This window comes from Centroberyx gerrardi, chromosome 11 (assembly GCF_048128805.1).
Source record: "Centroberyx gerrardi isolate f3 chromosome 11, fCenGer3.hap1.cur.20231027, whole genome shotgun sequence".
Taxonomy (NCBI): Eukaryota; Metazoa; Chordata; class Actinopteri; order Beryciformes; family Berycidae; genus Centroberyx; species Centroberyx gerrardi.
This window is the reverse complement of record NC_136007.1, coordinates 15,328,157-15,353,752: the sequence shown is the minus strand read 5'-3', so window position 1 is coordinate 15,353,752 and position 25,596 is coordinate 15,328,157. Positions and strand designations below refer to the sequence as shown.

The following is a 25,596-nucleotide window of genomic DNA, read 5'->3' as shown; positions in this document are numbered from 1 at the left end:
AGCCAACATTTCAGAGAGACTCTCAAAAGATCTCAAAAGAATCAAGAACTTTCTCCACAATTTTTCACATAAAAATATCTGGCATTATTTGATACATAAAAACAATAATCCTTCGGCGCGCTGTGCTTTGCAATTCTATTGAAATCTATATAGTGAAACTGATAATAGCAAAAAAGCTTTCCATGGTGTCTGCACATAAACACACCACAGAGACATACACAAACACACAGCACAGTGTACCTTCATGCTCAGTGTGTCTTGGTTTGTGTCAAACCCTTCAGGGAAGAAGCAACCCATGAAGTGATCCACATCTGTGATGTCAGTTATATTCACTGAGCTGAACTGCTGCAGGTGGAGACTGTAGCCCTGCCACAAAGCCAGGTGGTACAACTACAGAGGAAGGAGAGGGAAGAAAGACAGAACATATTATGGCAACTGTGAATGTGTGGTGTGTGGAAGATGGGAAGGAAACCAAGACCAACTGTTGACTCAGCTTTTGCAGGAGTAATGAACAGAATGGGCTCACAGTGGGACCAGCACTCTAAGATAGGGTTTTTTCACTAATTAATTTAGAGAGCAGGGAGGTGAGGAGTGGCGAGAAAAGATTTGGCAGACAACAAGTGGGGACAGGAGGATGTTTATGTAGAATAAACCAAACAAAGTATAGTGTCAACAACCAATTATATTTCTCTTTCCATCTCAAAGATTGGTGAAATTGATCAGCTGAATTATCACTGAGTTATTTGGCAGGGAGTTGATTTGACAACATTAGTTGGTGAAATAATGATGATGTGCTGAAATGAAGTTTGATAAGCAACTAATGACACCATGGAAACAAAATATTAAGAGCTAGCAACTAGGCCTATTGCTGATTACCTTCATTCCAAAGAGATAATCTGCAATTTTCAGCATGTGTTCCTGGTATAACTTCGATGGCAGTCGATGTTTGTACTTGCTCCATATCTCAACCAGGATTTTAACCCTTCAAAATTAAAAAGAAATTGAAAACAGGCAGATTAATTGCAAATGAATTGGCTAAAGGGCACTTCACTGAAGCTGATTCCCTGTGTCCATAACCTCAACTATACCCAAAAATTGTAAACAGACACAAATTCATTTTGTTTAAGATTTAGCTTACTAAGACTTTTTCGGTTAAAGTTTTAGTGACAGCTGGCTGGTGGACACTGAAGTTAGAGTGTGAGTTAGAGTGTTGGATCTATGTATTTCAAAAATTAATTTAACTTGGTTCAAAAAGGTCTAACTAAAATCCTGTGGATAGGATCCTGATTCAATCCTAATTTGCATTTGGGAATAAGTGGTTTGTAATGGTAAAAATCCTAACCTAAACCCAGGTAACTAAGATATGGTTTTATCTGTGGCTTTTATATTTAATGTTAAGATAGTGTGCCCCCTGACCTTTCACCAGTGTATGATGATAATAAACGAACTACCGTAGCTAGCGTAACGTTACCTTTGAAAGGACTTAATGTCAACCAAGCGTTTGTTGACACAGTGTCTTTGCTACAGTAACTAACGTTAGTTAGTCAAATTGTTATCTTGAACTGGGCTGCTAGCGTTAGCTTCCCAGTGCTGAAAGCATTAACTGTTAGCTAACGTTAGCTAATTTCCTTGGCCTGGTCTCAATTATCTTACCCTTTAGCATAAGAGCTGTTATCCTGGTTGGTGGAAGAAGTGACTCGTTTCATTAGTGTTAAAAACGAGTTAATCTCTCGTTCAAAAACCGAAATAACTGGGTTTCTTCTATCAAGCTCCCCGTAATATGAAGCAGGCAAGTCCATTTCTGTGCCCATATTTTTCACTAACTACGTTAAGTCAATGCTGACAACAATATCCAACAACAAACTGTTCAGAGCCACTGGGCAGGCATGTCACCATGGCAACGACGCTGCTGCGGCAGCTACAGGCAAATCCACTCCAAGTCAAATCCAGTGTCTGTCTTCAAGCAACATTATTCTTCTCGGTATTTTCACCTCAGTAAACATTCAGAAATTATGTTTGGAGGAGTTTTGTATATGTGGCATTTTATAGAAAGTATCAAAATGCAAATAAATAATTATATAAAGAAAGAAAGACAAAAACAGATGAACAAATGCAACACAACCTTGTCAACTGCACACTGAAAGTAGCTTTTTATGCCATAAGTCCCTTCCCCAAAATAGGTTGGGTCCATGTAGTCACTGTTAATGACTGTAGAAACAAATTGTTCACAGGTCGCCAAAAGTCCACCCCCTTAACTATGTATTTGGAAACTTAAGTAAATAAGTAAAGTAAGCTGAAAGACTTGTTTTTCCTACTAAATGAGTTTGGAAGAGCCAACTCCCACAACAGTCACACTTACCATTACTAGCCATTACTAAAGTATGTCATGATTTAGAAACCTATTCTGTGTGGCTTATACACTTTTCCCCCAATCTGTTCAGTTTTGCCCCAGGTATAGGCCTATATTTAATGCTCCTTGTTTTCAACCCTTTTTGTTAGAGTTGGGTTATAATGAAGGCACTATCCCATGATACAAACCATGCAATTTCACAGGTTTGCTTGAACATAGTCAACATAAACAACAATTCTTTAAAGAGCACCTCAGAAAAGCACGTTGGCCATTTGTAAAAAAGCGTCTAAATTGTGATACATCCATGCTGTGGGGTTCTGAATAGTAATGTGAAATGTTGTTGATCACTGCAGAGAAATTGTCTTTAGATTTCACTTTCACTCTTTCCTATAGACTCATATGGGGTTAAAAGATTTGAAATGTCGCTAGGAGCCAGACTTAGCCAAGTCTTAAGATTAATCAGCATTTTTTTAAAACCAATTTTAGAAGCAAGAGATACTAAGTGTAGAGAAACTAACATTGGGGTAATAAAATGTCATTACTAAGTGCAGAGAAACTAATATTGGGTAATAAAATGTCATAATGTGTATTAAGTGTTGGTCTGGAGCCATGCCAAGGCTTGTTGATTGAGAAAGGAGGAAAAGGCATTACAACAGTGGATGCAGGATGTTTTAAAAGCATGGATAGTCTCTCAGTGTTAAAAGATAAAAACCAATCTAATATTTGCACTGCTACTAAGCTGGTGACAATGTGACTGGGAGGGTTATAAAGAGACTGAAAAAATAGAGTTGGTTGGCACAGACACAAACACTACAGCAGTCGGAGAGGACTTCATATTTTTCAACTGAGCTCATAGTGAAAAGATACACACGTTTACAGTGCCACCTAATACTGTCCCATTCAAACTCATCAATTCCCATTCGACCGCACATCCACCCCACACACCAAATTAAAGCTTCTGGCACTCAGAGCCTAGTGGGCTAATGCTCTGGCAGCCATGCCTCAAACAAACACACACAGTCACACACACAAACACACACAGTCACATCACAGATCCAGACGGGGGCATTTCCTGGGGAATGAGCAGAGGGGCATCAGCAATATTCCTAGCCAGTGTCACCTCGTGGCCAAGAGAATGAGCGAGGGAGAGATGGAGAGATAAATAGAGAGAGAGAGGGAGAGAGAGACAACCAGTCCCAGTTAGAGACAGACAGAAAGACAGCGATGGAGGGATAAACAGTTGACATCATTGTTCGAGAAAGATCAGCCTGTTGGCAGGGTCAGTGTGTGATTGTGTGCTGGGGGGTTGTGTAGAGGGGGGGTGCACAGAAAGTGAACTGAGGCAGTCCAGACGGGTGGGGTCAGGACAGGCTATAAAAGGGCCTGCAGGGGCAGAGCAGCAGCACCCGTCTCCTCAGCCCGAAGCCCACTGGAGCAGAGCGCCGTTCAGACCGCCAGTCTTCCTCACCAGCTCATCAGACCCAGGATCCAGCCTCTCTCCTACCCAGCGTCCCTCCACCTCTCCTGGAGTCTCATCATGGATATCCCCATCCAGTATCCCTGGTACCGCCGCACTTTCACCCCTCGGCTTTCTGACATGCCCTCAGCCGAATCTCTCTCTGATTGGCCACTTATCTGGCCCTTCTCTTGGTCCTTCCCCTGGATGCGCCCCTCCTACATGCGCTGGTTCAACTGGCCCGACAACGGACACTCTGAGGTAAAACCAAATTCACCTGTGTCCCACAACACAAGTTGAATGTTAATTGAAAAAGTGTTATTGTAAATATTGCTACTAATTGTAATAATCATACAAAAACAATAACAACAAATGTAGCTCACAGAATGTTGCGACATGTCTTTCTTTTAAAGGTTAGACTTTGCTTGAAAAGCATAAAGATGATGTATGATTTGTGAGATGTGTAATCTTTGTAGTTATGATTTTGCATTACTGGGTCAAGAGAGCCATTAAAGAATGTCCTCTGCCACTGATGCCAAAGGTCTATGTTTATTTTACTGAGAAGTGTGATTCTTGCACTGAGATGACAGTAATAAGCTATTGCGCTTTTTTTTGTGGCCAGCAGACTGCTAGCTGAAGGCCTGCAGCTCAGTTTTCCTCAGTGCTGTGCCTAACCACTCTGCTGTCTGTACAGATGCATGTGGAAAAGGACCGATACGTCATTTATCTGGATGTGAAGCATTTCTCCCCAGAGGAGGTGTCTGTCACCATCAGTGAGGATTTCATCACAATACATGCCAAGCATGATGACAGACAGGTCAGAGGGGCTGCAGAGACCACAAACAACACTCAAATTGAATTGAAATGGTGACAGTATATTGATGTGCTGATTTATTCTGTTTTCAGGACGACCACGGGTTTGTGTCGAGGGAATTTCTGAGGAAGTACAAGCTCCCTGCGGGCGTGTCAGGTGCTGAAGTCACTTCCAGTCTGTCGTGTGACGGTGTGCTGACAGTCACCGCGCCTCGGTCATCCTCCAGCCCAGAGCGCAGTATTCCTGTCGCCTATGAAGATGGAACGGCAAAACAGAAAAAGTAGAGCAGAACCTGAACCCTGACCCTGTTTCACTACTAACCCAAAGTGCTACCAGTCTCTATATTTACCCTGTCCCATATCTGTTGGCAGTTCAGTAGATGTATAGGCCGACTTGTCAGCCTAGAAGTCTGTAGGTCAGGGTGCCTTCTGATAAACCGATGTTTAACCCCTAACTCACTATTGTTCTGATATCTCTGCAGGACAATGGTGCTTTACAACCGGAGACTAACCTGTTGAGCTCATGTAACACGATCTATCTAAAAGCACACTAAAGCTTTTAGAGACGCACTGTGGTAAGGTGCAGGCTTATATGACACTGCAACAGCACATTGGCACACAGGCCCTGAGAGTTAATGTCCCAATCACAAGCCTGCAGAACCACTCTAAAAACCATACCTCTCTGCCAAAAATGTTCACACGACCGTGTATGTGAATGGCATGTTAAAGGCATATAATCATGTTTACATATTTTGAATTTAAGTCGTTTACTTTTCTTCGTCAGGCACTTGCACAGTATGGGGAAAATGTTTGTATTGGCACTTTAGTTAAGCAACAAAGTTGGAATCATTAGCATTCCTCACTGAAACCAATGGGTACTGCTACTGACATGCTAGCGCGTTAGCTAGCAGCACCCGTTAGTTTTAATGAGGAATGCTAAAAAGCCAATTTTAGGATGGCAGAAAAACTTTCTCCCCACACGCAATTTCCTGGTGAAGAGTGACAGACTAAAATTTTAAATGTCATGGTATATGTATAATATTATCTGAGTGGGTGGAGGTAAGATCTCAACCTTGCCTTGTTTATCCTTCGAGGGTAGTGTTGGTTTCTGTATGTGTGAGGAGGAGGAGGAGGAGGAGGAGAAGGGAGTTCTCTGGAGGCATATAATCTTTTAGTTTGTTCATTATACAAAACAAACACCAAAGGACTAGGGACCAGGTGTGTACTCTGTGGAGAGGAAAGGGGGGGAGCTGGGTGGGTGGGTGGGTGTAGGGTTGGGGGGTGGCGGGTGGAGGGTGAATGAGCAGGAGGAAAGTGGAGGATAAGGTCCGAGATACGAACTAATGCTGGGAGAGGGAGAGCTTGAAAGAATGGGCTCCTCTCCACTGAGGAGTATGGGCTCTGAGCTGCTACGGAAAGTGTGTGTGTGTGTATGCGTGTGTGTGTGGATATGTGAGTGTGTATGTGTATGTGTGTGTGTGTGCGTGAGTATATGTTTGATACGAGTATGAGTGCGTAATGTGTTTGTAGATGCAACAATGATTTCTATGGCTTTATCATTCCTCAGTATTGGAAACAACCCCCCCGAAGTATTAACACAGAAACACTTGTTTTGGGAAACAAATAGAATAAATGCTGAAACATAAATGTTATACTGTGTGCCCTTTTTTGTCTGCAGTGTTCCTGTGCTATGATGCAAAGCCATAAGGAATTATTTCCATTCCACAAGGAAATTCATGCAACTCAGATTTTCAAAAGCACCTCACCTATAGAGTTCATATTTGATTGAAGACAATAACCAGAACAGATTATTCAGAGAGATTGTTATTTATATTTTATTTTGGCATGTCTCACCTTGCTCTTCAATAGACTTTATTTAATAATTCAGTCAAAAGTATGTTCAATTGTGCTACAGCTTCATGTTTGAGGTATCAGCTTCAAAGCACCAATTTTGAGTTTTCTCAGCATGTTAATATTGGGTATATACCCCCAGACTTAAATGATGATTTTCAGATGGAAAAATAAGTTCTTTGCAACTTTTCTTTCACTCATTTTTCATTCTATTACCAAACATGCAGATCTATTTGACATGAATACTGTAATTTCCATTCTTTCTTTCTTTGAAGAACTTTCCTTGTGCCTTATGAGGAAGCCAAAAACCTTCAAAATAAATTCCTCCAAAATTAACCTTTTGCAATTTCTTCAGAGTCCATCTTCCAAATACATTTAAAATTGTCACGTAGTCTACTCTCAGCATTTGTATTACTAGCACTGGAAATTAGTTTAAGACTGAAAAAAGTCTCCTGTACCATGATTTCATTTTCTGTGGCATGGCTATCATTTGCTTTACATTTTTTCTTCAAACTATCATTAAGGTGACAGTTTTGAATCATAATCATTCCATCAAAAACGCCACGTATTTCCTTTGTGACACTTTCAAAATCACCAAGTGGATCCATATTTCCCCACAAATTGTTTAAGGATTGGGTAAAAAGTCATGCAAAACCTGGGTTTTCCTCCTCTTAAAACATGTTATTTAGCTTTTACACTTTTAAAGACAAAATAATACCTTCAAAACAGATATTGATAGAAGATGTAGGCTAGAAGAGAACACAAAAACCCAGGTAGAAGGCATCCAATACACAGCATTAAGCAGCAATGGTTCTTTCTTCAGCCTTATAAAATGCCAGTTACATTTGATGAAATACTCTATAGGATGATTTATTGCTGCAGGGCTATGCCCACATGTTTTAGGTGTCAGATGATAAGCATTGTGCATGTGCAGACCTACATACTATCAGCAAAGTGTGTAAGTACATGTGTGTATCATATGAGACCTAAGAAATTGTCTGGTAGTTTAGTCTGCAGGTTGTTGTTCAAGGCCAGTTGTGCTTTTCCTCAGTAACAGTAGAAGTCCCATTTCTGGAATTAAGAAAAGAAATACAGTAAGGAGACAGTAACACGTACATATAATGCGTGTGTGTGTGTGTGTGTGTGTGTGTGTGTGTGTGTGTGTGTCCACCTACAGTAGTCTTGACCTCGGTGGTAGCTGGCATGAGAGCGTGTGTCTCCTCCACTACACTGCTGGGGAAGTGGCCAATGCGAGCCTCCTGCTGCCCATAGTAGGAGTCCTGCACCTATAAACACATTAAATAGACAGAAGTGTGAAGCGATAACATTAGAGAGGTTCATAAATACTATACATGGACACTTTATGACTTTATATCATGACTGTATATGCTGACTATATATCAAATATTATATCAAATCTTTTGGTCAGGAGCTGTGCTGAAGCCATAGTTATTATTTGTTTCTTCACTCACGCTGCCGGCCCAGAAGAGGTTCCCTCTGTCCTTCAGCATGGCATAGACGTAGATGAGCTGTCCTTGTCTGATGGGGATGAACCTGCAGTCTCCGGGGTAGTAGTCCTGCAGGGCACGGGCTATCAAGATGGGGTCTGGGCAGGGATGAAGGAGGGGGGGTGGAGGAATGAAGGTAGAGAGTTGTGGAGGGAAGGGAGGCATAGAGAAATTAGCTTGCAGTTCATGATGTTTACTATATTTTATGCAAAGGATTTAGTCTCAGGAAACAGCTCTGCAACTGTATTATTAATACAGCATGAAGCATATTAACTCTCCCTGCAGTAGTATAATGATCACAACATAGGTAACCACTAGCCTTAGCAGTCACAGTGTTAAGCTACTAACAGCTAGAGTGTTGTAGAGAGAGCTACTCACGGCTACACTCGGAATCAGCGCAGAGTTTCTTGTCAGAGAGTTTGGGCATCTGTCTTTCAGCCTCAGAGAACGGCAGCCAAATACACACCAGCACAGTGAGCCAAAGTTTGCAAGACATGTCTGTATCTGAATGTAACCTCTTATCCTTTCATTTACTTCACCTACACTATAGGTGAATATCTTGTGGGGCTGTTTGTTCCCCTTTGTCTGTTTTCAGGCTCTGAGAAGGAGGTGCAGCGATGGCAGTCCCCTTTTTTCCCTCTTCCCCCGCCCCCTAACACACACACACACACACACACAGAGCTCCATTCACACCCCTTGAGCAGGTAAACAGGATGGGGGATGAGGAGGAGGGCCAGATTAGACAGACCCCTGCCTGTGTGTTGACCTTCCTCTCCCTCCCTCTCTCACCCCCCATCACCCCTACTCTAACACTGGAGCATACCACTGTGTGGTGTGTCTGCATTCTTCACCATTCATCTGTCCCCTCCCTACCTTGTTCTGCCACTAGATGTCAGAGCGGTGGCTATCTCACTTAAACAGATCGCCGTCATTATCTTTCTTACACTGCCTCTCTTTGTATTCCTCTCTCTGTTCTCTTGCTCTCTCAGTCTCTCTCACCCAGGAGGCGGAGCCACTGGCCGTATATTTACATATGTTTCCACTGCCAAGGAAACCAGCTGAGCCTCTCCTATACAAACACTCCCAAACATGCACACGCACGCACATGCACACACACGCACACACACACACACAAACACACACATACACAAACACTCGCCAAACAGGAAGAATATACCGGAGTTGGCTGGGAACTGTCAGGTAAGAAAGACTTCATTTCTGTTCATTCAAAGGCAGAGAACTTGGGTTAACACAGGTTATGACAGTTTTCATAATGGAAAGAAAGTATGTTAAAGTCTCAGAGAGTTCATAACTTTGATTTTAAATTAGTTTAAATGATATAACTGTATGGTTGCCACATGGAGGATCATAGGGAGAGGTATTAACAGGTGAGGTGGCTGACGTCAGACCGAAAGACAGAAATAGTAAGGGAAGTTTTTAAGAAAATTAGGTGGCTATAGTCCGAACAGGAGTTTAATTTGCAGATGAGTAATAGTGTTATTTATAAAGACTTTTAATCCTGCAGTGACTGGAAATGAGAATACTTGGTATCAGTGTCTTATCAGTGTTTTGGTTATGTGGTGTGAGGAAAAAAGTAGAATGTGCTATACTTAGATCCATTAGTAATGCACACAGATCAGTGAAACTTGGCAGGTGGATGACATGGGAGATTTTCTTAGGGAGTATGTTAAAATGTATTTGTTCGGTTTTAGGATCAGGAACACAAATCGTTATTCAGTACTGGTTTTGTAGGAGCTAGTAGAGTATAATGCCATTGGAATTTGGGGGGGTGGAACAAAGATAACAGTGGAGCTGGTATTTCGGTCAGAGTAACAAAAGCAGCTCTCAGACAAAAAGAACTGGTTAAAGGCCATGCAAGATACATTACCAGACAACAACTAGTCTGACACTCAAACAGGTCATCATACATGCTCCAAATCTCACACCAGAGTGATGAAAATGTAAATGTGATGAAAATGAACTCCACAGTTACTGAATCTATTTAAATTGTTTTGCCATATATATTGAATATCTTTCTTTCTTTCTCATAGGATTACACCGTTTTCTGAGAGAATAGGAGTGACACCAACATCAGCACCATTGGCACCACAGTGAAGGACAAGTTTGCCACAGACAAAATAGGCTGTATTCCAATATAAATTACCAAACCAAGAGAGAGGAGAGAAGCAGCGAGAGGAGGAGACCTGATAAGATAAACTCGGAACATCTCCCTTAACACAAACCACAATTTAAGCTGCATAGTTCCCACATGTTCATGTAGGACTGTCCATCTACCTGTGTGTGTGTGTGTGTGTGTGGATCAGAGATCAGAGGACTGGGATGACAAGCCATGCTTTCTAATGCCTGACTTCTACAAGCCTTCACACCTGAAAGATGTTCTCCCCCAGGAAAAACAGCCTTCCCTCCCCCAGCCTAGAGGATTCCTTTTTCCCTCTCTCCTCATCCTCCTCTGTTTCTCTGTCCTTCGCTCTCCCCTTGTCCGCTTCCTCTCCTCTCTCTGGTGGGGTTGACGGAGGAGGGGGAATAGAGACAGACCTCATTCTAGCTGCAGAGCTGGGACAGGCTTTACTGGAGAAGAACGAGGAGCTGGCAGCCTCTCTGGAGCAGAGGGAGAGGGAGGTAGAGGTAAGGCTGCGGATGACAGAGATGCAATGGCTTTTATAACTGAATAGCTACGCAATCATTGTAACTAGTTTAATAACACAGTGAGATTGAAAGGAAACTGGCACATTCTTGATGGATGGCTATAGCGGCTATAGTCTGAACAGGACTTTAATTTGCAGATGAATTGTAGAGTTGTTTATAGAGACTCTTGATCCTGCATTACTGGAAATAAGAATACTTGTTATCAGTATCTTATCAGTGTTTTGGTTTTGTGGTGTGAGGGAAAAAAGTAGAAAGTGCTGTGCTTATCAAGATCCATTAGTAATGCATACAGATCAATGGAACTTGGCAGGTGGATGACATGGGAGATTTTCTTAGTGATTATGATGATGGATAACAGAGTGTCAAGGAACAGCACAAGAATTTCACATTTCAGGGTGCCAAAACTTTGCTATAATAAAGACAGTTTAATATATTCTATGTATAATAAACTAGTCATTTTTAGTATGTAGTCAAAAATTCTAAATGTGCAATGACTTCTAGAAGTCAGTAACCAATCAGCATCACCTCACTATTGATGTCTCCTTTTCACGTGCTCTTCCCAGGCATTTTTGTGTCCCAGTGTGTCTCACACAGAGACCCACAGAGTTCAGCTGTGGGCTACAGTTGTAAATCACAACAGAACAGTATGGACTATACATGGTTTAATGAATGACTAAGTAATTACGGCGAAGTCATCAGACCAGCTTTGAGTCATCCTGCTCCTGCTACAGCTTCAAGATGAGCATGGATGACTTTTTCTCCCTACTAGTTTCCTCTTAGAGTTCAATGGGATTAATAGGGAGAAGCACAAATTAAAGTTTTGATGCTGGTTTGATAACTCTGATGTAGATTTAATTGCAGTTATTTGGACAGCCAGGTACTCCATACTACCTCAGTGCAAATTAGCACCAAAAGGAATCCATAGGGGTAAGCACAGGGGTGTAAAGCTATGATAATAATAATAATAATAATAATAGTAATAATAATAATAATGATCAATGACATTCTGCAGTTAAACCTCGTTGTCACTGTTTTGCTCCACATCCAATACAATAAGAGTACAGAATTAAAATATCATAACTGTAAGCATGAACCCCAAAACTTAATGTTGTGTGTTGAAGCCATCAAATGTTAAGTTTAATGAATGTGTGTCAGGCTTTACAGCAGGAGAAGCATGTTCTGCAGAGGAAGCTGGAGATGAGCGACCTGGCATCCGGGCAGAGAGAGGCAGAGCTCACTTCAGACCTGACCACCTTACGGGCAGAGCTGCAGCGACATCACAGCCAGGGGCGAGACCGAAGAAGGGATGAGAGCGAACAGCTGACCCAGTTAGCCAATCACAACCATCGCTTGGTGGAGCAGCTAGCTGAGGTTATACACTCCAGAGTTTCTCCTACTATTAACTTTCACTGTGCCTTAAAGAGCTGTTAACCCACCCAGAATTTCATTAGTCACTAGTCTGTATGTGTGTGTGTGTGTGTGTGTGTGTGTGTGTGTGTGTGTGTGTGTGTGTGTGTGTGTGTGTGGTGTCATGTCACAGACAGGAGCAATGTAGACTAGCAGGTTTAGGGAGTCCTACCTTTGTAACTCATGGAACAATAGCTTTTCTCAACTTTTCCATCTCCCACCCATCCAGGCTGTAACACTGGAACATTCCTTAAGGATTGAGCTTCGTTCTCTCAGAGAAGAGATGGAAGAATCATCTTTTAGCCAAAATATCAGCTACACACAACTGGGGAACATACAAGCAGAGGTATTCATACCAGTCACTTTTTAAAAAAAAAAAATGTTACACAAGTAAATCAATACCAAAATAAATTGAACTATTATAGTTCTATATACAGTATAATCATGGACAGATTGTGCCATCTAGAGGCTTGAAGGGAAGTAGTCACCCAAGCACCCACTACTTCAGTTCATATAAGCTCTAAATATTGAAGACATTTGAATGCAAAGTGACCAGAAAGCACCAATGGTATTATTAGCAGAATACTGTATAATCTTACAATGTTACAGCAGAGGCAGGGGCATTATACCTCACATCATCACAGACAGGTCATACACATACTCCAATTGAAATGAATAAGATGAGAAGTAAATGTATCTACACAAGAACATAGTCCAGCACCCAAAATGCCCATTTGGTAATCCATGCATGACAATAGTGATAGATACCCCTCTCTTTTCCCTCTATATTGCCTCATATACATCATTCTGTATCCATCTACCTCCCCCTCTACTATCTTCCCTTGTTCAGAACAGAGTTCTGCAGGAGCGCCTGTCGCACATGGAGAAACAGCTGAAAGCGTCGCAGGAGGACAGTGAAAGACTCCGAATGGAGAGAGAGGCACTGAGAGAAAGACTGACAGAACTGCAGGTCAAACTGAGAGAGAAAGAAACAGAGGTGAGGACCAGTGACTGGAGGTTTAGATACACTGCAGGGATGAAACCTGAGCAAACTGGGCAGGAGAAAAGGTCGGGAATTATGGGTTAATGACAATGCTGCCTCTGGGGCTGGAGGAGATGTAACTCTAACACTCACTAACATAACTCACTAACACAACCAGCTGAAGCGTACTGCAACTCTTGCTGTGTGTCTAACATTGAAGTGTGCTTGTGTCTGTCTGTGTGTGTGTGTGTGTGTGTGTGTGTGTGTGTGTGTGTACACAGATTGAGCAGGAGCAGGGAGTGGTGTTTGAGTTGCGTACATTGAATCGCTCTCTGCAGCAAAAGGCTCTGAGCCTGGGAGAAGAGGGCATCCTGGAGAGCACACACACACAACCTCTGTCTCTGCTTAGTGAAATTCAGCAATCGCAGGTACACACAGAGACACACACACACACACACACACACACACACACACTCTACACAGTGAGTGTCAGAATTCACAGGTGCACAAAGCTGTTGCATACTAACTCTAGTTAGTATGTACTAATTCTTAACATGTACTGACATGACTTTTTATAATCTGATATAACAATGAATACTAACCTGTTGCCAAATGTTTAGCCTCTTTGCAGCTATGTCTACAATGTTGCAGTGTGCAGTGAAGGCACAACACCAAATAAATGTTGTATATATGTTGTATAACCCCCCCCCACCACCACCACCACCACCACCCTCACCAGGCTAAAGAGGCTCTGCTGGCTCATTCTGAAGTCCTGCAAGCAAGAGATGACGAGATACAAACTCTGAAAGAGGAGGTCAGTTACTATGTGTAGGCTCACACAAACACTTATCATAAACACAGTTATATGGTAGTTATATGGGGGTAGTTATATGTACATATGTGACTTGGGCTGCCCATTGGATTGCAAGCTTTTATTTTTGGAAAATATAGTGATTAATTTGAGTAAAACAAATAGAATATCTTTCAAACCCAAAGTGAAAATCAAAGTCCTCGATATTAAAGTGAGGATCAATATAATATAACTTATGGCTTTCACTGTTGCCCTTTTCAGTTGCACTGTCAACAGGAGGAGCTTGAGTCTTTGAGGGAGGAAGTCAAGCCATTTAGAAGCACTGGAAAACCAAGCTACAGGTAATACTACAACACACACACACTTGATTTGATTTGATATGATTATGGCACATAATGTTACACATACTTTTTGCCAATTATCTATGCGTATGAATGCCCAGTTCCCTAGAGAGTGAGTTGGCCACAGTGCGTCAGGAGAAAGATTCGCTGACGCAGCAGCTTCTCAACACCATCAAACACAAGGTGGCGCTGTCCCAGGAGCTGGATGCCTGGCAGGTGAGTCTGGGTGATATAACATTACACATTATTTATCTACAGTACACTTGAAATAGTATGGAATTCTGAGTTTAAAGTCAGAATTCTGAGATTAAAGTAATTCTAATTTTATCATCAGAATCAGACTCATCTCAGAATTCTGAGAATAAAGTCAGAATTCTGAGTTTAAAGTCAGGATTCTGAGATTAAAGTAATTCTAACTTTATCATCAGAATCAGACTCATCTCAGAATTCTGAGATGAAAGTCAGAATTCTGAGTTTAAAGTAATTCTGACTTTATTCTCAGAATTCTGAGATTAATCTCAAAACTTTCATGTGGCCCTAATCCTCTTTCGCAAAATAGTACAGTATACAAGCAACATATTTTTTACATGAGAATGTTTTTTGCTTTGTTTTTATCTTCCAGGAGGACATGAGGCTGGTGATCAACCAGCAGGTGCAGCAAAGACAAGAGGAAAGACAGAAAGAGCAGCAGCAAGAGAAAGAGAAAGAAAAGACAATAGGACTCCAAAGAAGCAAGTCTTTGAGAATGAGGGGAGAAGGAGGGAAAGGATTCTTCTCTTCTCTGTTCAGAGACAAATAATCAAAAGAGAAAGGATGAAGATGTTTAAAAGAAGAAGGAGAGACTTTAGTCCTGTACCTTTGTCACAGTGAGCTTATGCAGTCAGATAATGTACTCTGCAATGTGATAGTAGTACGAATAGGTGGAAATGTTTACAGACCTCATATTTGAATATATTTAAATATTTGTGTACATATGTATATCTATTATATCACTTTTTAGGACTTTGTATTTGTACCTGCTGAAAACTTAAAGTGACCAATTTTAGTGTCCCTTATGTGTGTTTTGTTCCGTCTCTTATTCCGTTCATACTTTTTACCACAGTTTCTTACAATGCAGTGACAGCATAGGTTACATATTTGGTAAGAAAGGGTCAAGTGGAAATTGAACCCTTGACCCAAACAGTCAGTGCCATGCTGAACTCATTCAGCTACACTAACACTGCATACATGACTGTAAGTAGTTAGCAATGTGTTTACCAATGATATACCCACATGTATTGAAGATTTTCAATGTATTGCTGTGCTCAATGCAGATCAGCTGATTGACACTTACATAAAATGTGTGTCTACAGATGATATAAACAACATTGTATTGAACACGTAAGAAATGCATATTACAAAACATAAAACACAAACACCAAAGATCATAACATGGCAAATGGTTAAACAGGGAAATGTATATTAGATTCAGCTATATGCAAGCGTTTGCATATTTCTAGGTCATACTGAAATGTACGTTTGAATCAGGGTTAAATAATTTTCCGCCCTATACTGAGTGCTGCAGTCTGTCCTGCAACAAAATGTGTCTGTCCTTTCACTGTCCTTCATCTGTTACTGTTCTGCTGTCCTGACACTAAATTTGGATGTCCTGCCTTGGATAAAAAACAAACCAATGATGCCCCAAAATAGACAGGCAGCCACAGTATTATGTAGCGGATATTTTCCAACATATAATAGCATTAAGTTCCAAAGGAAACAAAGGAGAAAGATAAGTCGATTAAGTAAATCCTTGATATCAAAAGAGCTTTGAGTTTCCAGGTCATTTGTTAGACCTTTAAATCAACATGAATGCAGGGCAAACAACTCAGGGCATGTCCCAAATCATTTTACAAATCTATTTCCTCCCACAGTATCAGTCACTTACTTCCAGAGAGTACTTAGAGAGAATAGGGAATGGAGGGATTGAATCAGCGTCCTGTACAGCATCATCTATAAGAAGACAATTGATGATGACTCCATGCCAATAGATGTCACTGAAAAGAACTTGAGCGTCCTCCACCAATGGAGACATGGGGAGGTTTTGGAGCAGCGCCTGTCATCTCCTCCACTACTGGGATTGCAGCAAACACTGCAGGTCAAACATCAACTTACAGGTTAAGGAGGAAATGAGGACAGAGGAGGAGGAAAATGAGGAGTACTTTTTGGACTTCTGGGACAAACCCATGCTCAGCTACCAACACCGAAAAAACAGTTAAACCATGATAGAAATAAATAACATCTTTATTAAATTAAGACAAAAAAGACAGACTCCTCCTGCCTGTACGCTAATATAACACATTAGTCAATAAATAATACTAATAATTAACATTTCATATGTCATACAAGACTTAAAATGCCCAGAAGCAGGGTGAGTAGTGCAGATTGCATACAGCTCAGTGCGTCTATATGCCTACCTCTCTATATACATACCGTACCTTCCAATACAGTATGTTCCTGGCCCAATACAGTGCATAGCCACTCACACATCCATCAGTTGTGGAATAACAGGGCAGGGGTTAGTAGAGATGGAGCAGCACCTATCCTCTTAGAGTCATTAGGCTATTTCTTAGTGTGTGAAACTCTCACACACGTAAAATAAACAGCACAAGCATTCACACAGAAGCATAAACACATACAAACAACACGCACGCACACACATCATACACACACGCACACATTTACTCATACGCACAGTTTAATAACAACTATATACACCGCGTTTTCTTAGACTACCTCAAGTATAAAACTTTTTTTTATACATATACAGTACAGTATGACTCTCATCCTTTATGTTTCTATAGTCCAGTAGGCTGTAGGAGATTCTCGCAGATGTTGTCATTAGTCGTGCCGTCTCCAAAGTGTGCAGGGTCTGGGTTCAGGTCAACATGGGGGCAAGTAGAAGATCGGGAGTCAGAGTTGTTGAGACCCGCAAGCTGTTCCTCAATTCCTCCCGTGTAATCCTATTGTCTTCCAGTCAGAAAACATCACCTCTGTTTCGAGAGGTAGGTAGAAAGACAGGGGGGAAAAAAGCGTGGAAATCAAGGGGGCACTTTGGGGATTCGACACCCTTACGATCCATGATGCTCGAACGGTCAGTAGGAAGTGTTTGAATAACCAAAAAGGTCTGTACAAGACTCTGATAAAACCCTGGGAACTCAGTGAATCATGAGGCCTCAAAAAACGGTCTCTGGACGGACATTGGGACAGCGGAAGTCCAGGAAGGGTTTGTGGGAGACTATCCCACATTGACGCCCAGCCCCACCTGCAGCTTGTCACCCCGGTGATTCACGAAGGCACCCATAATCAGGGTGGCAGGGAGCGGAGTCAGACGCTTCTCCAACACTCCTCCTATTATGCACCTACTGTTCACCATACCTGGATATATAGAAACACACACACATATACACACAAAAAAAAGGTCTTAGTTTTAATGATGCATACTGACTACAAAAAAACTTGAAAGTTACAGGCTGAAAGTTGCAGAAAGAAGTCAGCGTTTACCTCGAAACACCATGTTGGCCTCTGGGAGTTCCATCTGGTAGCCAAAGGAGGCCGTGGTCTCCTGCGTCCTGGTACTGGCTTCAAACTCCACCCCGACCTGGATCTGGCGAAGAACACACGCCCCCACACACAAGCACATTTGCAATAAGCACCCAAAGCAAATAGTGAGTTTATATGCTCGTATTTCCTATACCTGTTTGTTGGCTCTGTGATAGTAGCTAGCATGAGCACCTCCTTTCCCAGCATTCAGCGTCGCCACCCAGTTTGGTCCTGCAGGGAGATACAGAATAAAGATCAGGCAAAACAGATCAAAAAAGATACCAGATTAATTCAAACAGATGATGTATGTTGCAAGCAGATTCACACAAAACAAAACCCCACTTGAGTACTGTCCAGCCAAAGTAAGAATGCCTCCTTCCTCTGCTCGTCCACGATGGTAGACCAGCTCCCCTCCTAACACCAGTCCAGACGACACACTCTGCAGGAAGTGTGCCACAAGGATCACTGTCCCAAGGGAAACACAAAGACATAACCAACTGAATCAGGCAGGGAGGAACCACAATGTAGTTCTCTGGCACATACTAATGACCGATGTTCCCAGTGCTTATGCTGGTTCTCTGCATCACACCTGTCACTTCTCACCTGACTCTCTCAGGACGTCTGGGTTTGCCACTGTCACAGCAGCCGTGAAGTCGTTTCCTCTGTACTCAGTTTCAAACTGCCACGTTACAAACTGCGCCTGCTGGGTCTAAAACGGAATCAATGATAAAAATGGAGACATTGGCAGCAAACTGGAAATGTCTTGCAAAACTGTGCAGCATTCATTTTGAGTCAAAGTAACTGACATTGACAGTGAGTCTGGACATGGAGTGGATCGCGTTTAAGAATTACAAATTCACAACCAAACTTCCTTAGCTCTGGAGATTGAGAGGGATTTCCTCCTATCTGTGCTCAGGGGAGGCGGGACAATTTCTGCAGGAAATGACACATAAGACCCAGTTTGTCTGTTCTGACTCCTTTTGTTCGTAACCATGCTGCCTTTACCAGACCTGCATGTTAAAGAAAGAACCTTTAGACCCTAACCCAGTCTAAAGGTTCAACGGTCCAGCTACAATTCAATATTACCTGTCTACTAGTAACTACTGAAACCCCCTAGAACTCACCTGGAACACCGCCCTGGCTCTGACACGCTCAGTGAGATGCAGCAGAGAGTGAGCGTTCAAACTACCTGAAGAATCCATCTCACCGATCAATGCTGGGGCGTCCTATAACGTGTCAAATGATAAAACAAAATGCAACCTGTCAAGTCAGTGAGGCAGCAGCTCCATCATTTTGTTGCACATTAATGATGACACAGCATAACATCTTTTGTATCTGATGACGTGTGCTTGACCTTGTCCTTGCTGTAATCGTCCGACTGCAGGTGTTCCACATGGAAGCGATAGTAAGAGGGACTAACAGCGCTGAGGTGGAGGGTGTGACTGACCTGGAAACAAACACATACATACACACACTCACTGTTACAGGATATTTACACCCTCATTGTCTACAGCTACTAGGGATGCACAGTTTTCATATAAGTTGATTTGGATGCAATGTAGGGATGGGACGATATGCTTATCTCACAATGCAATGCGATACACGATATGGGGTTCACAATTCATAACCACCACAATACGATGTAATAAATAAAAGTTCAGTCTGACTGTGCAGAATTATGTTTACTTCTGAGCCACAAGTCTTTCTAGCAATGGCACTGGCTTGCTAGAACGTAAACAACAATTTCAAAATGTCATTACAAAAAGCAAATAATATAATTTGGATGGAGAGCTTGTGAAACTGTGATGGCCAAGCCGTCTCATTTGTGATTACTACAGCATATTGTATTGTCCCATTTTTGTATGCCGATATATTGAATTTGGATATATCGTCCCATCCCTGGTTCAATGATGATGGTCACCTTGAAGAAGCTGCTCAGAGTTTTATTGACGATCATCTTGACTCCCTCGATCTGCTGAGGAAACACATCTGGGGAAGCAGGGAGGAGAGAGAGTCAGATCCAACATTCACAACACATTGTTCCACAAGACAAAACAGCAGCACAGCTTGATAGTGATAGTTGAATGTTGTACCCTTGCAGCTCCTGTGCAGCGAGTGGAAGCTGCCTGGGTTGGGCAGGCGGCCATCTCTCCTCTCCCAGCGCGGCGGGGTGTCCCAGTGAGCAGGATGCGTGTCCCAGCGAGAGGGGGGAGGGTCCGTGGAGAAAGGCCAGTTCTGATGGCCCGGACCGGAGGACAAGGCCAGAACGCTGCCCATGTGGGCGCAACGCTTCCTAGGATACACAGGAAACGAGATGAAGGAGGTATGATGATGCCATGAACCGATATGTTAGACTTTCTCACTGTTTCCCCCATCCTGTACTTGCATCTTGCCCAGTTTGCCTCTGTCCTACATGAGCAATACAGAGGCTGGTTTTGAAAGTTCCCCTGGATTACAACTGGTTGAAAAAAGAAACAAATTTTTCCCAGCTTTATTGCCACTTGACAAAGGCTTCTACCAGACATCTCTCTTACAAAAAGTGTAGTAAATGTTTGTGACAATGACTGCTTGAGGAAACACAAATAACCCTAATTTGACACACACCTACACACACACGGAGAGAGGCACAGTATGGGTGAAGGAACCCGAGGATGCAGACAAGGTTAAGAATAAAAAACCTAAGCTATTTCGCTAGCTCGATACACTGGTTTCTACTGCAATTCAAACTGGATTACATGGATGTTTACGACTACATGCATCCTACGAGGATGTCTGATGGTCTGATGTGCAGGTGCAGCTATTCCGTTAGCTAGCATGACCTTAGCATCGAGGAAAAACAGACATTTCTGTGCGCTAGTTGTTTCTCTACGTACTTCCAGTGTGATCAAGACACCTTAAAATCCCAAACGGTACTGAGAATAGCACATGAGAAAACCTGTCAGGTGGAGATTTTAAAATGATCAGCTAATAATAAGCCAAGGCTACTAATGCTCGGATCAACTGATGCTGCATAAAGCTCCCTCCAGATGTGAAGTGCCACCATGCAAATATGTCCTACTGGAAACATGACGGGATTCTTTGGTTCCTGGCGACTCATTTTTTCCTTTTCCTTGTCTTTCACACCACTGACACTCTATTACTATATTTTTACACCGAGAGCCATTTTTTGCTATTACTGCAATGGGAATGAATCCCTAAAATTAATGTATTATTGATTGAACTGAAATTTGAAGTCTAACTGCATTACATAATTGAGATTTAACAACAAATAAGATGTTTGTTGTATTTTAATTTCTTTTTTTATTATTATTTATTGTCTGCCTGATGCTTTACTATCCTATTGTCTTTTTTATTTGTTTGTTTTCTTATTATTTATTATTTTTATATTTTCAATAAAAATGCTCCAAAACAATGCATTTACATTTGTATAATGTATAAACTCTAGGGTGACATTAAAAAACTGTGACGTCTCACCTAACTTTAAAATGCTATTGAGGATTTTTGCTGTCCCAAAACAGAAGTTGAGAGGCAGAATGTTCCTTAGATTTGTTTCTCGTCGGACTACTGTAACTGCGACACGGGGTTTAACGAAAGCTGCCGAAGCCGCTACAGGTGAAACGGTTTTATCCAGCTAACGTTTCTAGGTCGACTGAAACAGAAGGAGAAGGAGAAGAGCGTTACAGACTGGTTTCCACGGATTAGTTAAGACGATATCGCAACGTTTGAGTGGTTTATTTTGTCGTACAGATTAGATAAGAAAACATTAACTACAGGGTAGCAACGTGACACCTGTACATTACTAACTGTAACGTTACATCAAATTTTCCAAGGGAAAAGGGTCGAAAAGCGGATCGCCACGCATGCTAACTTCACTTGTAAGCAGTTAGTACGATCTTATCTGTGTTAGTCTGCCACATTAACATCAAGTGAAGACAGTAGTGAGATGATCATGGAGTCAAATGGACAGTATCACATGTCGCACTCTGAGCCATAAGGAAGCGCAGCTTTGGTGCAGCGTTACGAGTCACCCATTTTGTGAGTCACCAACTGCCACTGGACATGTCTACTCCTCGGACCGTACTGTTTGTGGGAGAAGGGAACTTCTCCTTTTCTGCGGCTTTGAGCCAGTTTTCCTCAGAGTCGGAGAGCAACATAACGGCCACCTGCCTCCAGAGTCAGGAGCAGGCACTGCGGCATGAAAGTGCAGCCACCAACATACAGATCATCAGGGACTCAGGTAAGTGTGTGTGTTTACATTGCCACACACTGTCTTTGTTTATTTGTTTGCTTTTCATTTGAATGTTTGTAGTAGGCTGCACTTTGTGAGATTTACACTTGGGATGTGTCTTGTATGTTCATCAGGTGGAGAGGTGCTGTTCGAGGTGGACTCTACAAAGCTTGGAGAATGCGCCTCTCTACAGGATCGTCTATTTGACCGTGTGGTCTTTAACTTTCCTCACTGCGGTCGCAAGAGTGGTGTTAAGAAGAACAGGGAACTTCTCAAGAACTTCTTCCTCAGGTAGGTCATATGTTGTTCATATGTAAAGCAAGCGGAGACAGCGATCACACCAACAAGCTGTGTTCAAAAGCCAAACAAACAGAGAATGCAGTCGAAAGATCTAGGAAATTGTGGCGTCCTGGTGTTTTTGTTGGCAAAGTCACACCACATTGTCGCTGCATAATGAGTTTCACAGCCTTTGTTGCTGTCAGACCTTCTGTGTCTAGCATCTTTCCTGTCTCTGCATTATGTATTATCCAATAAAGCATCAACATGATAAATCGGTGTACACATTTTTACATTTCTAACTATACCGTGCTTAATTCATGTCCAAAATTGCTTTTTGAAACTGATGCCAAAAACCGGTGGTGCAGGTGGGTATCCTTTTTTTACCCTACCAACAAATTACTTTATACTCTGACAAAAGACATACATGCAGAAAAATTATACAAATGCCTTAGACCAAAACGATCCTCCAGTACTTGAAATAATGTAGTGTCCCATACGTTCAACTGGAGTGTTCTCATATTCGCATTAAGATCAGTAATGGAGTATTTGAGAATGAGAGTATTGACAACAAAATCACTGTTTTAGACAAATACACTGAAGACTTGTGATGGTTTGTGCTGTGTATACAGCTGTGTTCAGGTGCTGGCTGAAGACGGGGAGGTCCATGTCGCCCTGTGCAACGGACAGGGTGGGACACCGGCGGACCACCCGAAGAGAGAGTGGCACAACAGCTGGCAGGTTGTTGCGATGGCAGCAGAGGCGCACCTGGTCCTAAGCGATGTCCGCCCTTTTGAGAGTGAGAAATATGAGAGCTACAAGTGTACTGGATACAGGTAAGGAGCAAAGGTGAGTGTTAAAGCGCATAGAGAGAGACAGCAAGGGTTTGTCTGTTTGTGTGTGCTCTTGATATGGATTAGGAGATTGCCTGATGATGGTTTTGTTGTTGCACAGGAGCCAGGATAAGGGCTTTCATTTGGAGAACGCTTTGCTCCATGTGTTTACACGCAGCCTCCCCTACAGCACCGCTCAGAGGCTCAAAGTGGAGGAAGCTGTTGAAGGGGAGAGAGTCGAGTATCACATACCTGCTGAGCTCAGCGATTACATATTCAGGTACACACTAAGAAGCAGAGACTTTCATGATGTGTGAATTACAAGCCGCCGTGGCAAACTAGCTATCATATCACTGTGCTTGCTGTCTTTTCTCTCGTCAGGGAATTTCTCTCTCCGGACTCTGTCCACCCCGTCAGGTTGGTGCAGGACTTTCTACTCAAAGGACTGGCAGAGAAATGGTCCGTCTCCATGACGACGGAGACCCTTCCCCTCCTCCTCACCTCCAAACAACTGCAGAAGTGCTGCCATGAGAAAGACAATACATACTGCTACTGGATACACCTGCCTCACAAGGGCCCCAACTCCGACGTTCATACCTCGACAGCTCTACACACAAATACGGACAAACAAAAAGATCAGTCACTGCTCTTGGACAGTCAGAAACATACAGACACACCAGACACTCTTTCAGGCACATGTGTTACCTCAGAGAAAGCGGATAGGGCCAGGAGCAAAGGAGCAGAATGCTTGAGGTCTGCATGCTCCCTCGATGTCGACAATGAGGGGGAAAGCGGTCTTTTTGTGCTGCGTCCATCACTACTTCCTCAGATGGAAGAGCTTCTACCTCATAGACCAGAGAAAGAAGAACAACAAGTGTTGACGAGCATTACAGGGAATGATGGGGAGAAAGAGGGGAATGATGGGGAGAAAGATGGGAATGATGGGGAGAAAGATGGGAATGATGGAGAGAAAGAGGGGAATGATGGGGAGAAAGAGGGGAATAAAGATAGTGTTGAAGTTGAAGGGAATGAGAATGAGGAGCCTCATGGCGACTGTAATGGTTTTACCGGGCTGCTATTTGGCATCAGCGGCCTGGTGTTCAGGAACGTGCCCATCAGCCTTTGGGCCCTGCCTGCCTTTCACCAGCTTCTCCTCAGAGGCGTGTGTCCCGCAGCATGTGAGCCAATCAAATTGCTTGGCCAAAGCCTGGAAACCCTGCTTGCTCCATATAGGGTCTCCCTGGTTACAGAACAGGGAAGTCTGTGTCTGATGGCACAGCCAATGGGGTTGGTTGGTAAGGTGTTGGCCAGCGATGCAAGCGACAGCATCAGCCAAGTTAGTGTCACTGTTTCCCTTAATTTGGACCTCCTCGCCGCGCTCCTGTTCTCGCTCCCCAACTGGCGGCTGCTGTGGTCACGTGACCCGCGCTTCTTGAAACACTTTGCGCTCTGCCCGTCCCCGGGGAAACCTTTCCACCCGTTTTCCCTTTACCCCGAACACCTCAGCTTTGACATCAGCTTCTGGACCGGGCCGGCCTGGGAAGAGAGGAAGTTCACCGCTGTGGTCAGAGAGGCCAGCCTTGGCACCGTGGAGCAGGTTAAACTCATGGATACGTTCTCTCACCCTGACCTGAGTCAGACCAGTTACTGCTACAGACTGATCTACCATTCACACACACACGCACTGTCACACACACAAGCCCTCCAACTGCACAGGCACTTGGAAGCCTTGCTGTCCTCTCGTTTGCAAGTCACCATCAGGTAGCTTTAACTTGCATCTGTGTGACAGGGATTAAAAGGCATTTCACCTCTTGTTTCTTCAGAAACAGAACAATGACCAATCTGATTGTAACAGTGAGCTATAATCATATAATCTGCAAAACGGTAGTTAGTGTTTAATTTGAATGAAAAATGCTACCACAGTTGAGGCATTATTTACAGTTATGTATTTTAAATGTGATTGGAACTCTGTGTATTTGTGTGTATATTTATTATCATGATACAATAAATCTGTTATTTAACAACAAATTTGTGGTGCATAGAAAAGCATGGTAAATTACAGTAATCTGTAGTACATATTACTACTACTACTAGTACTACCAGGGCACACTGTCACAGTACCATGGTAGGTACCATTGGCCCGGTTTATGTATTATGGCACATACTACATATTAGTGTTGTTGCATTTTACATCACATACACACAACATTGGTATGCACTTATTGCACCATAGTACCAGTTAGTTCTGCTTTCTGCCATTTAAACAGTGTACTGACAAACCTCAAACCACCAATTTTATGATTTATTGATGGTACTAACAATTTACATTACACAACATCACATGACAGTAGCACACTTAAAATATGAGCATGAATGAAAAGAGGAAGAAAAACATTGCATCTTCAGGTTTGCAATACACCTTCAACACAACATGTACTTATTTAATATTTATGTATGAACAAGTGATCCCTAAAGCGGTTAAAGGAGCTTGTGA

The 25,596-nt window shown here is 42.6% G+C and overlaps 6 protein-coding genes across 8 annotated transcripts in view; 3 read left to right on the top strand and 3 right to left on the bottom strand.

Annotated features, from left to right (window-relative positions):
* cfap54 (cilia and flagella associated 54) overlaps positions 1 to 1,799 on the bottom strand; it is a 32,380-nt gene extending 30,581 nt beyond the window's left edge. The window contains exons 1-3 of the mRNA XM_078286730.1: positions 1,654 to 1,799; positions 877 to 982; positions 241 to 390 (exon numbers count right to left, since the gene is read on the bottom strand). Coding sequence (XP_078142856.1) covers positions 241 to 390; positions 877 to 982; positions 1,654 to 1,799 — 402 coding nt within the window. The remainder of the gene's footprint in view (positions 1 to 240; positions 391 to 876; positions 983 to 1,653) is intronic.
* Positions 1,800 to 3,887: 2,088 nt separating this feature from the next.
* Positions 3,888 to 4,904, top strand: LOC139910822 (alpha-crystallin B chain-like). The gene is made up of 3 exons (XM_071898251.1): positions 3,888 to 4,067; positions 4,501 to 4,623; positions 4,713 to 4,904. The coding sequence occupies exons 1-3, from the start codon at positions 3,888 to 3,890 to the stop codon at positions 4,902 to 4,904; spliced, it is 495 nt and encodes a 164-aa protein (XP_071754352.1).
* A 1,885-nt stretch (positions 4,905 to 6,789) lies between these two features.
* mia (MIA SH3 domain containing) lies at positions 6,790 to 8,562 on the bottom strand. The gene is made up of 4 exons (XM_071898170.2): positions 8,357 to 8,562; positions 7,943 to 8,076; positions 7,646 to 7,756; positions 6,790 to 7,541 (listed from the first exon to the last, which is right to left on the bottom strand). Exons 1-4 carry the CDS (start codon positions 8,472 to 8,474, stop codon positions 7,518 to 7,520), a joined length of 387 nt encoding a protein of 128 aa, XP_071754271.1. The 5' UTR covers positions 8,475 to 8,562; the 3' UTR covers positions 6,790 to 7,517.
* Positions 8,563 to 9,134: 572 nt separating this feature from the next.
* Positions 9,135 to 15,502, top strand: bicdl2 (BICD family like cargo adaptor 2). 2 transcript variants are annotated; one of them, XM_071898168.2, is made up of 10 exons: positions 9,135 to 9,178; positions 10,030 to 10,624; positions 11,801 to 12,016; positions 12,282 to 12,398; positions 12,903 to 13,049; positions 13,316 to 13,462; positions 13,774 to 13,848; positions 14,107 to 14,186; positions 14,288 to 14,402; positions 14,809 to 15,488. In XM_071898168.2, the coding sequence occupies exons 2-10, from the start codon at positions 10,373 to 10,375 to the stop codon at positions 14,983 to 14,985; spliced, it is 1,326 nt and encodes a 441-aa protein (XP_071754269.1). In that variant the 5' UTR covers positions 9,135 to 9,178; positions 10,030 to 10,372; the 3' UTR covers positions 14,986 to 15,488. The 2 variants fall into 2 exon arrangements, with proteins under 2 accessions (XP_071754269.1, XP_071754270.1); XM_071898169.2 differs by lacking the exon at positions 13,316 to 13,462 and having other exon boundaries at positions 14,809 to 15,502.
* Positions 15,503 to 16,448: 946 nt separating this feature from the next.
* On the bottom strand, positions 16,449 to 20,766 carry LOC139910779 (mitochondrial import receptor subunit TOM40B). 2 transcript variants are annotated; one of them, XM_071898196.2, is made up of 10 exons: positions 20,639 to 20,766; positions 19,859 to 20,058; positions 19,687 to 19,754; positions 19,120 to 19,212; positions 18,890 to 18,991; positions 18,369 to 18,474; positions 18,108 to 18,230; positions 17,920 to 17,996; positions 17,727 to 17,829; positions 16,449 to 17,600 (listed from the first exon to the last, which is right to left on the bottom strand). In XM_071898196.2, exons 2-10 carry the CDS (start codon positions 20,040 to 20,042, stop codon positions 17,461 to 17,463), a joined length of 996 nt encoding a protein of 331 aa, XP_071754297.1. In that variant the 5' UTR covers positions 20,043 to 20,058; positions 20,639 to 20,766; the 3' UTR covers positions 16,449 to 17,460. The 2 variants fall into 2 exon arrangements, with proteins under 2 accessions (XP_071754297.1, XP_071754298.1); XM_071898197.2 differs by lacking the exon at positions 20,639 to 20,766 and adding an exon at positions 20,370 to 20,427.
* A 598-nt stretch (positions 20,767 to 21,364) lies between these two features.
* On the top strand, positions 21,365 to 25,097 carry fdxacb1 (ferredoxin-fold anticodon binding domain containing 1). Its single transcript, XM_071898221.2, has 5 exons — positions 21,365 to 22,002; positions 22,128 to 22,284; positions 22,902 to 23,105; positions 23,224 to 23,382; positions 23,484 to 25,097. Exons 1-5 carry the CDS (start codon positions 21,825 to 21,827, stop codon positions 24,865 to 24,867), a joined length of 2,082 nt encoding a protein of 693 aa, XP_071754322.2. The 5' UTR covers positions 21,365 to 21,824; the 3' UTR covers positions 24,868 to 25,097.
* The last annotated feature ends 499 nt before the right edge of the window (positions 25,098 to 25,596 follow it).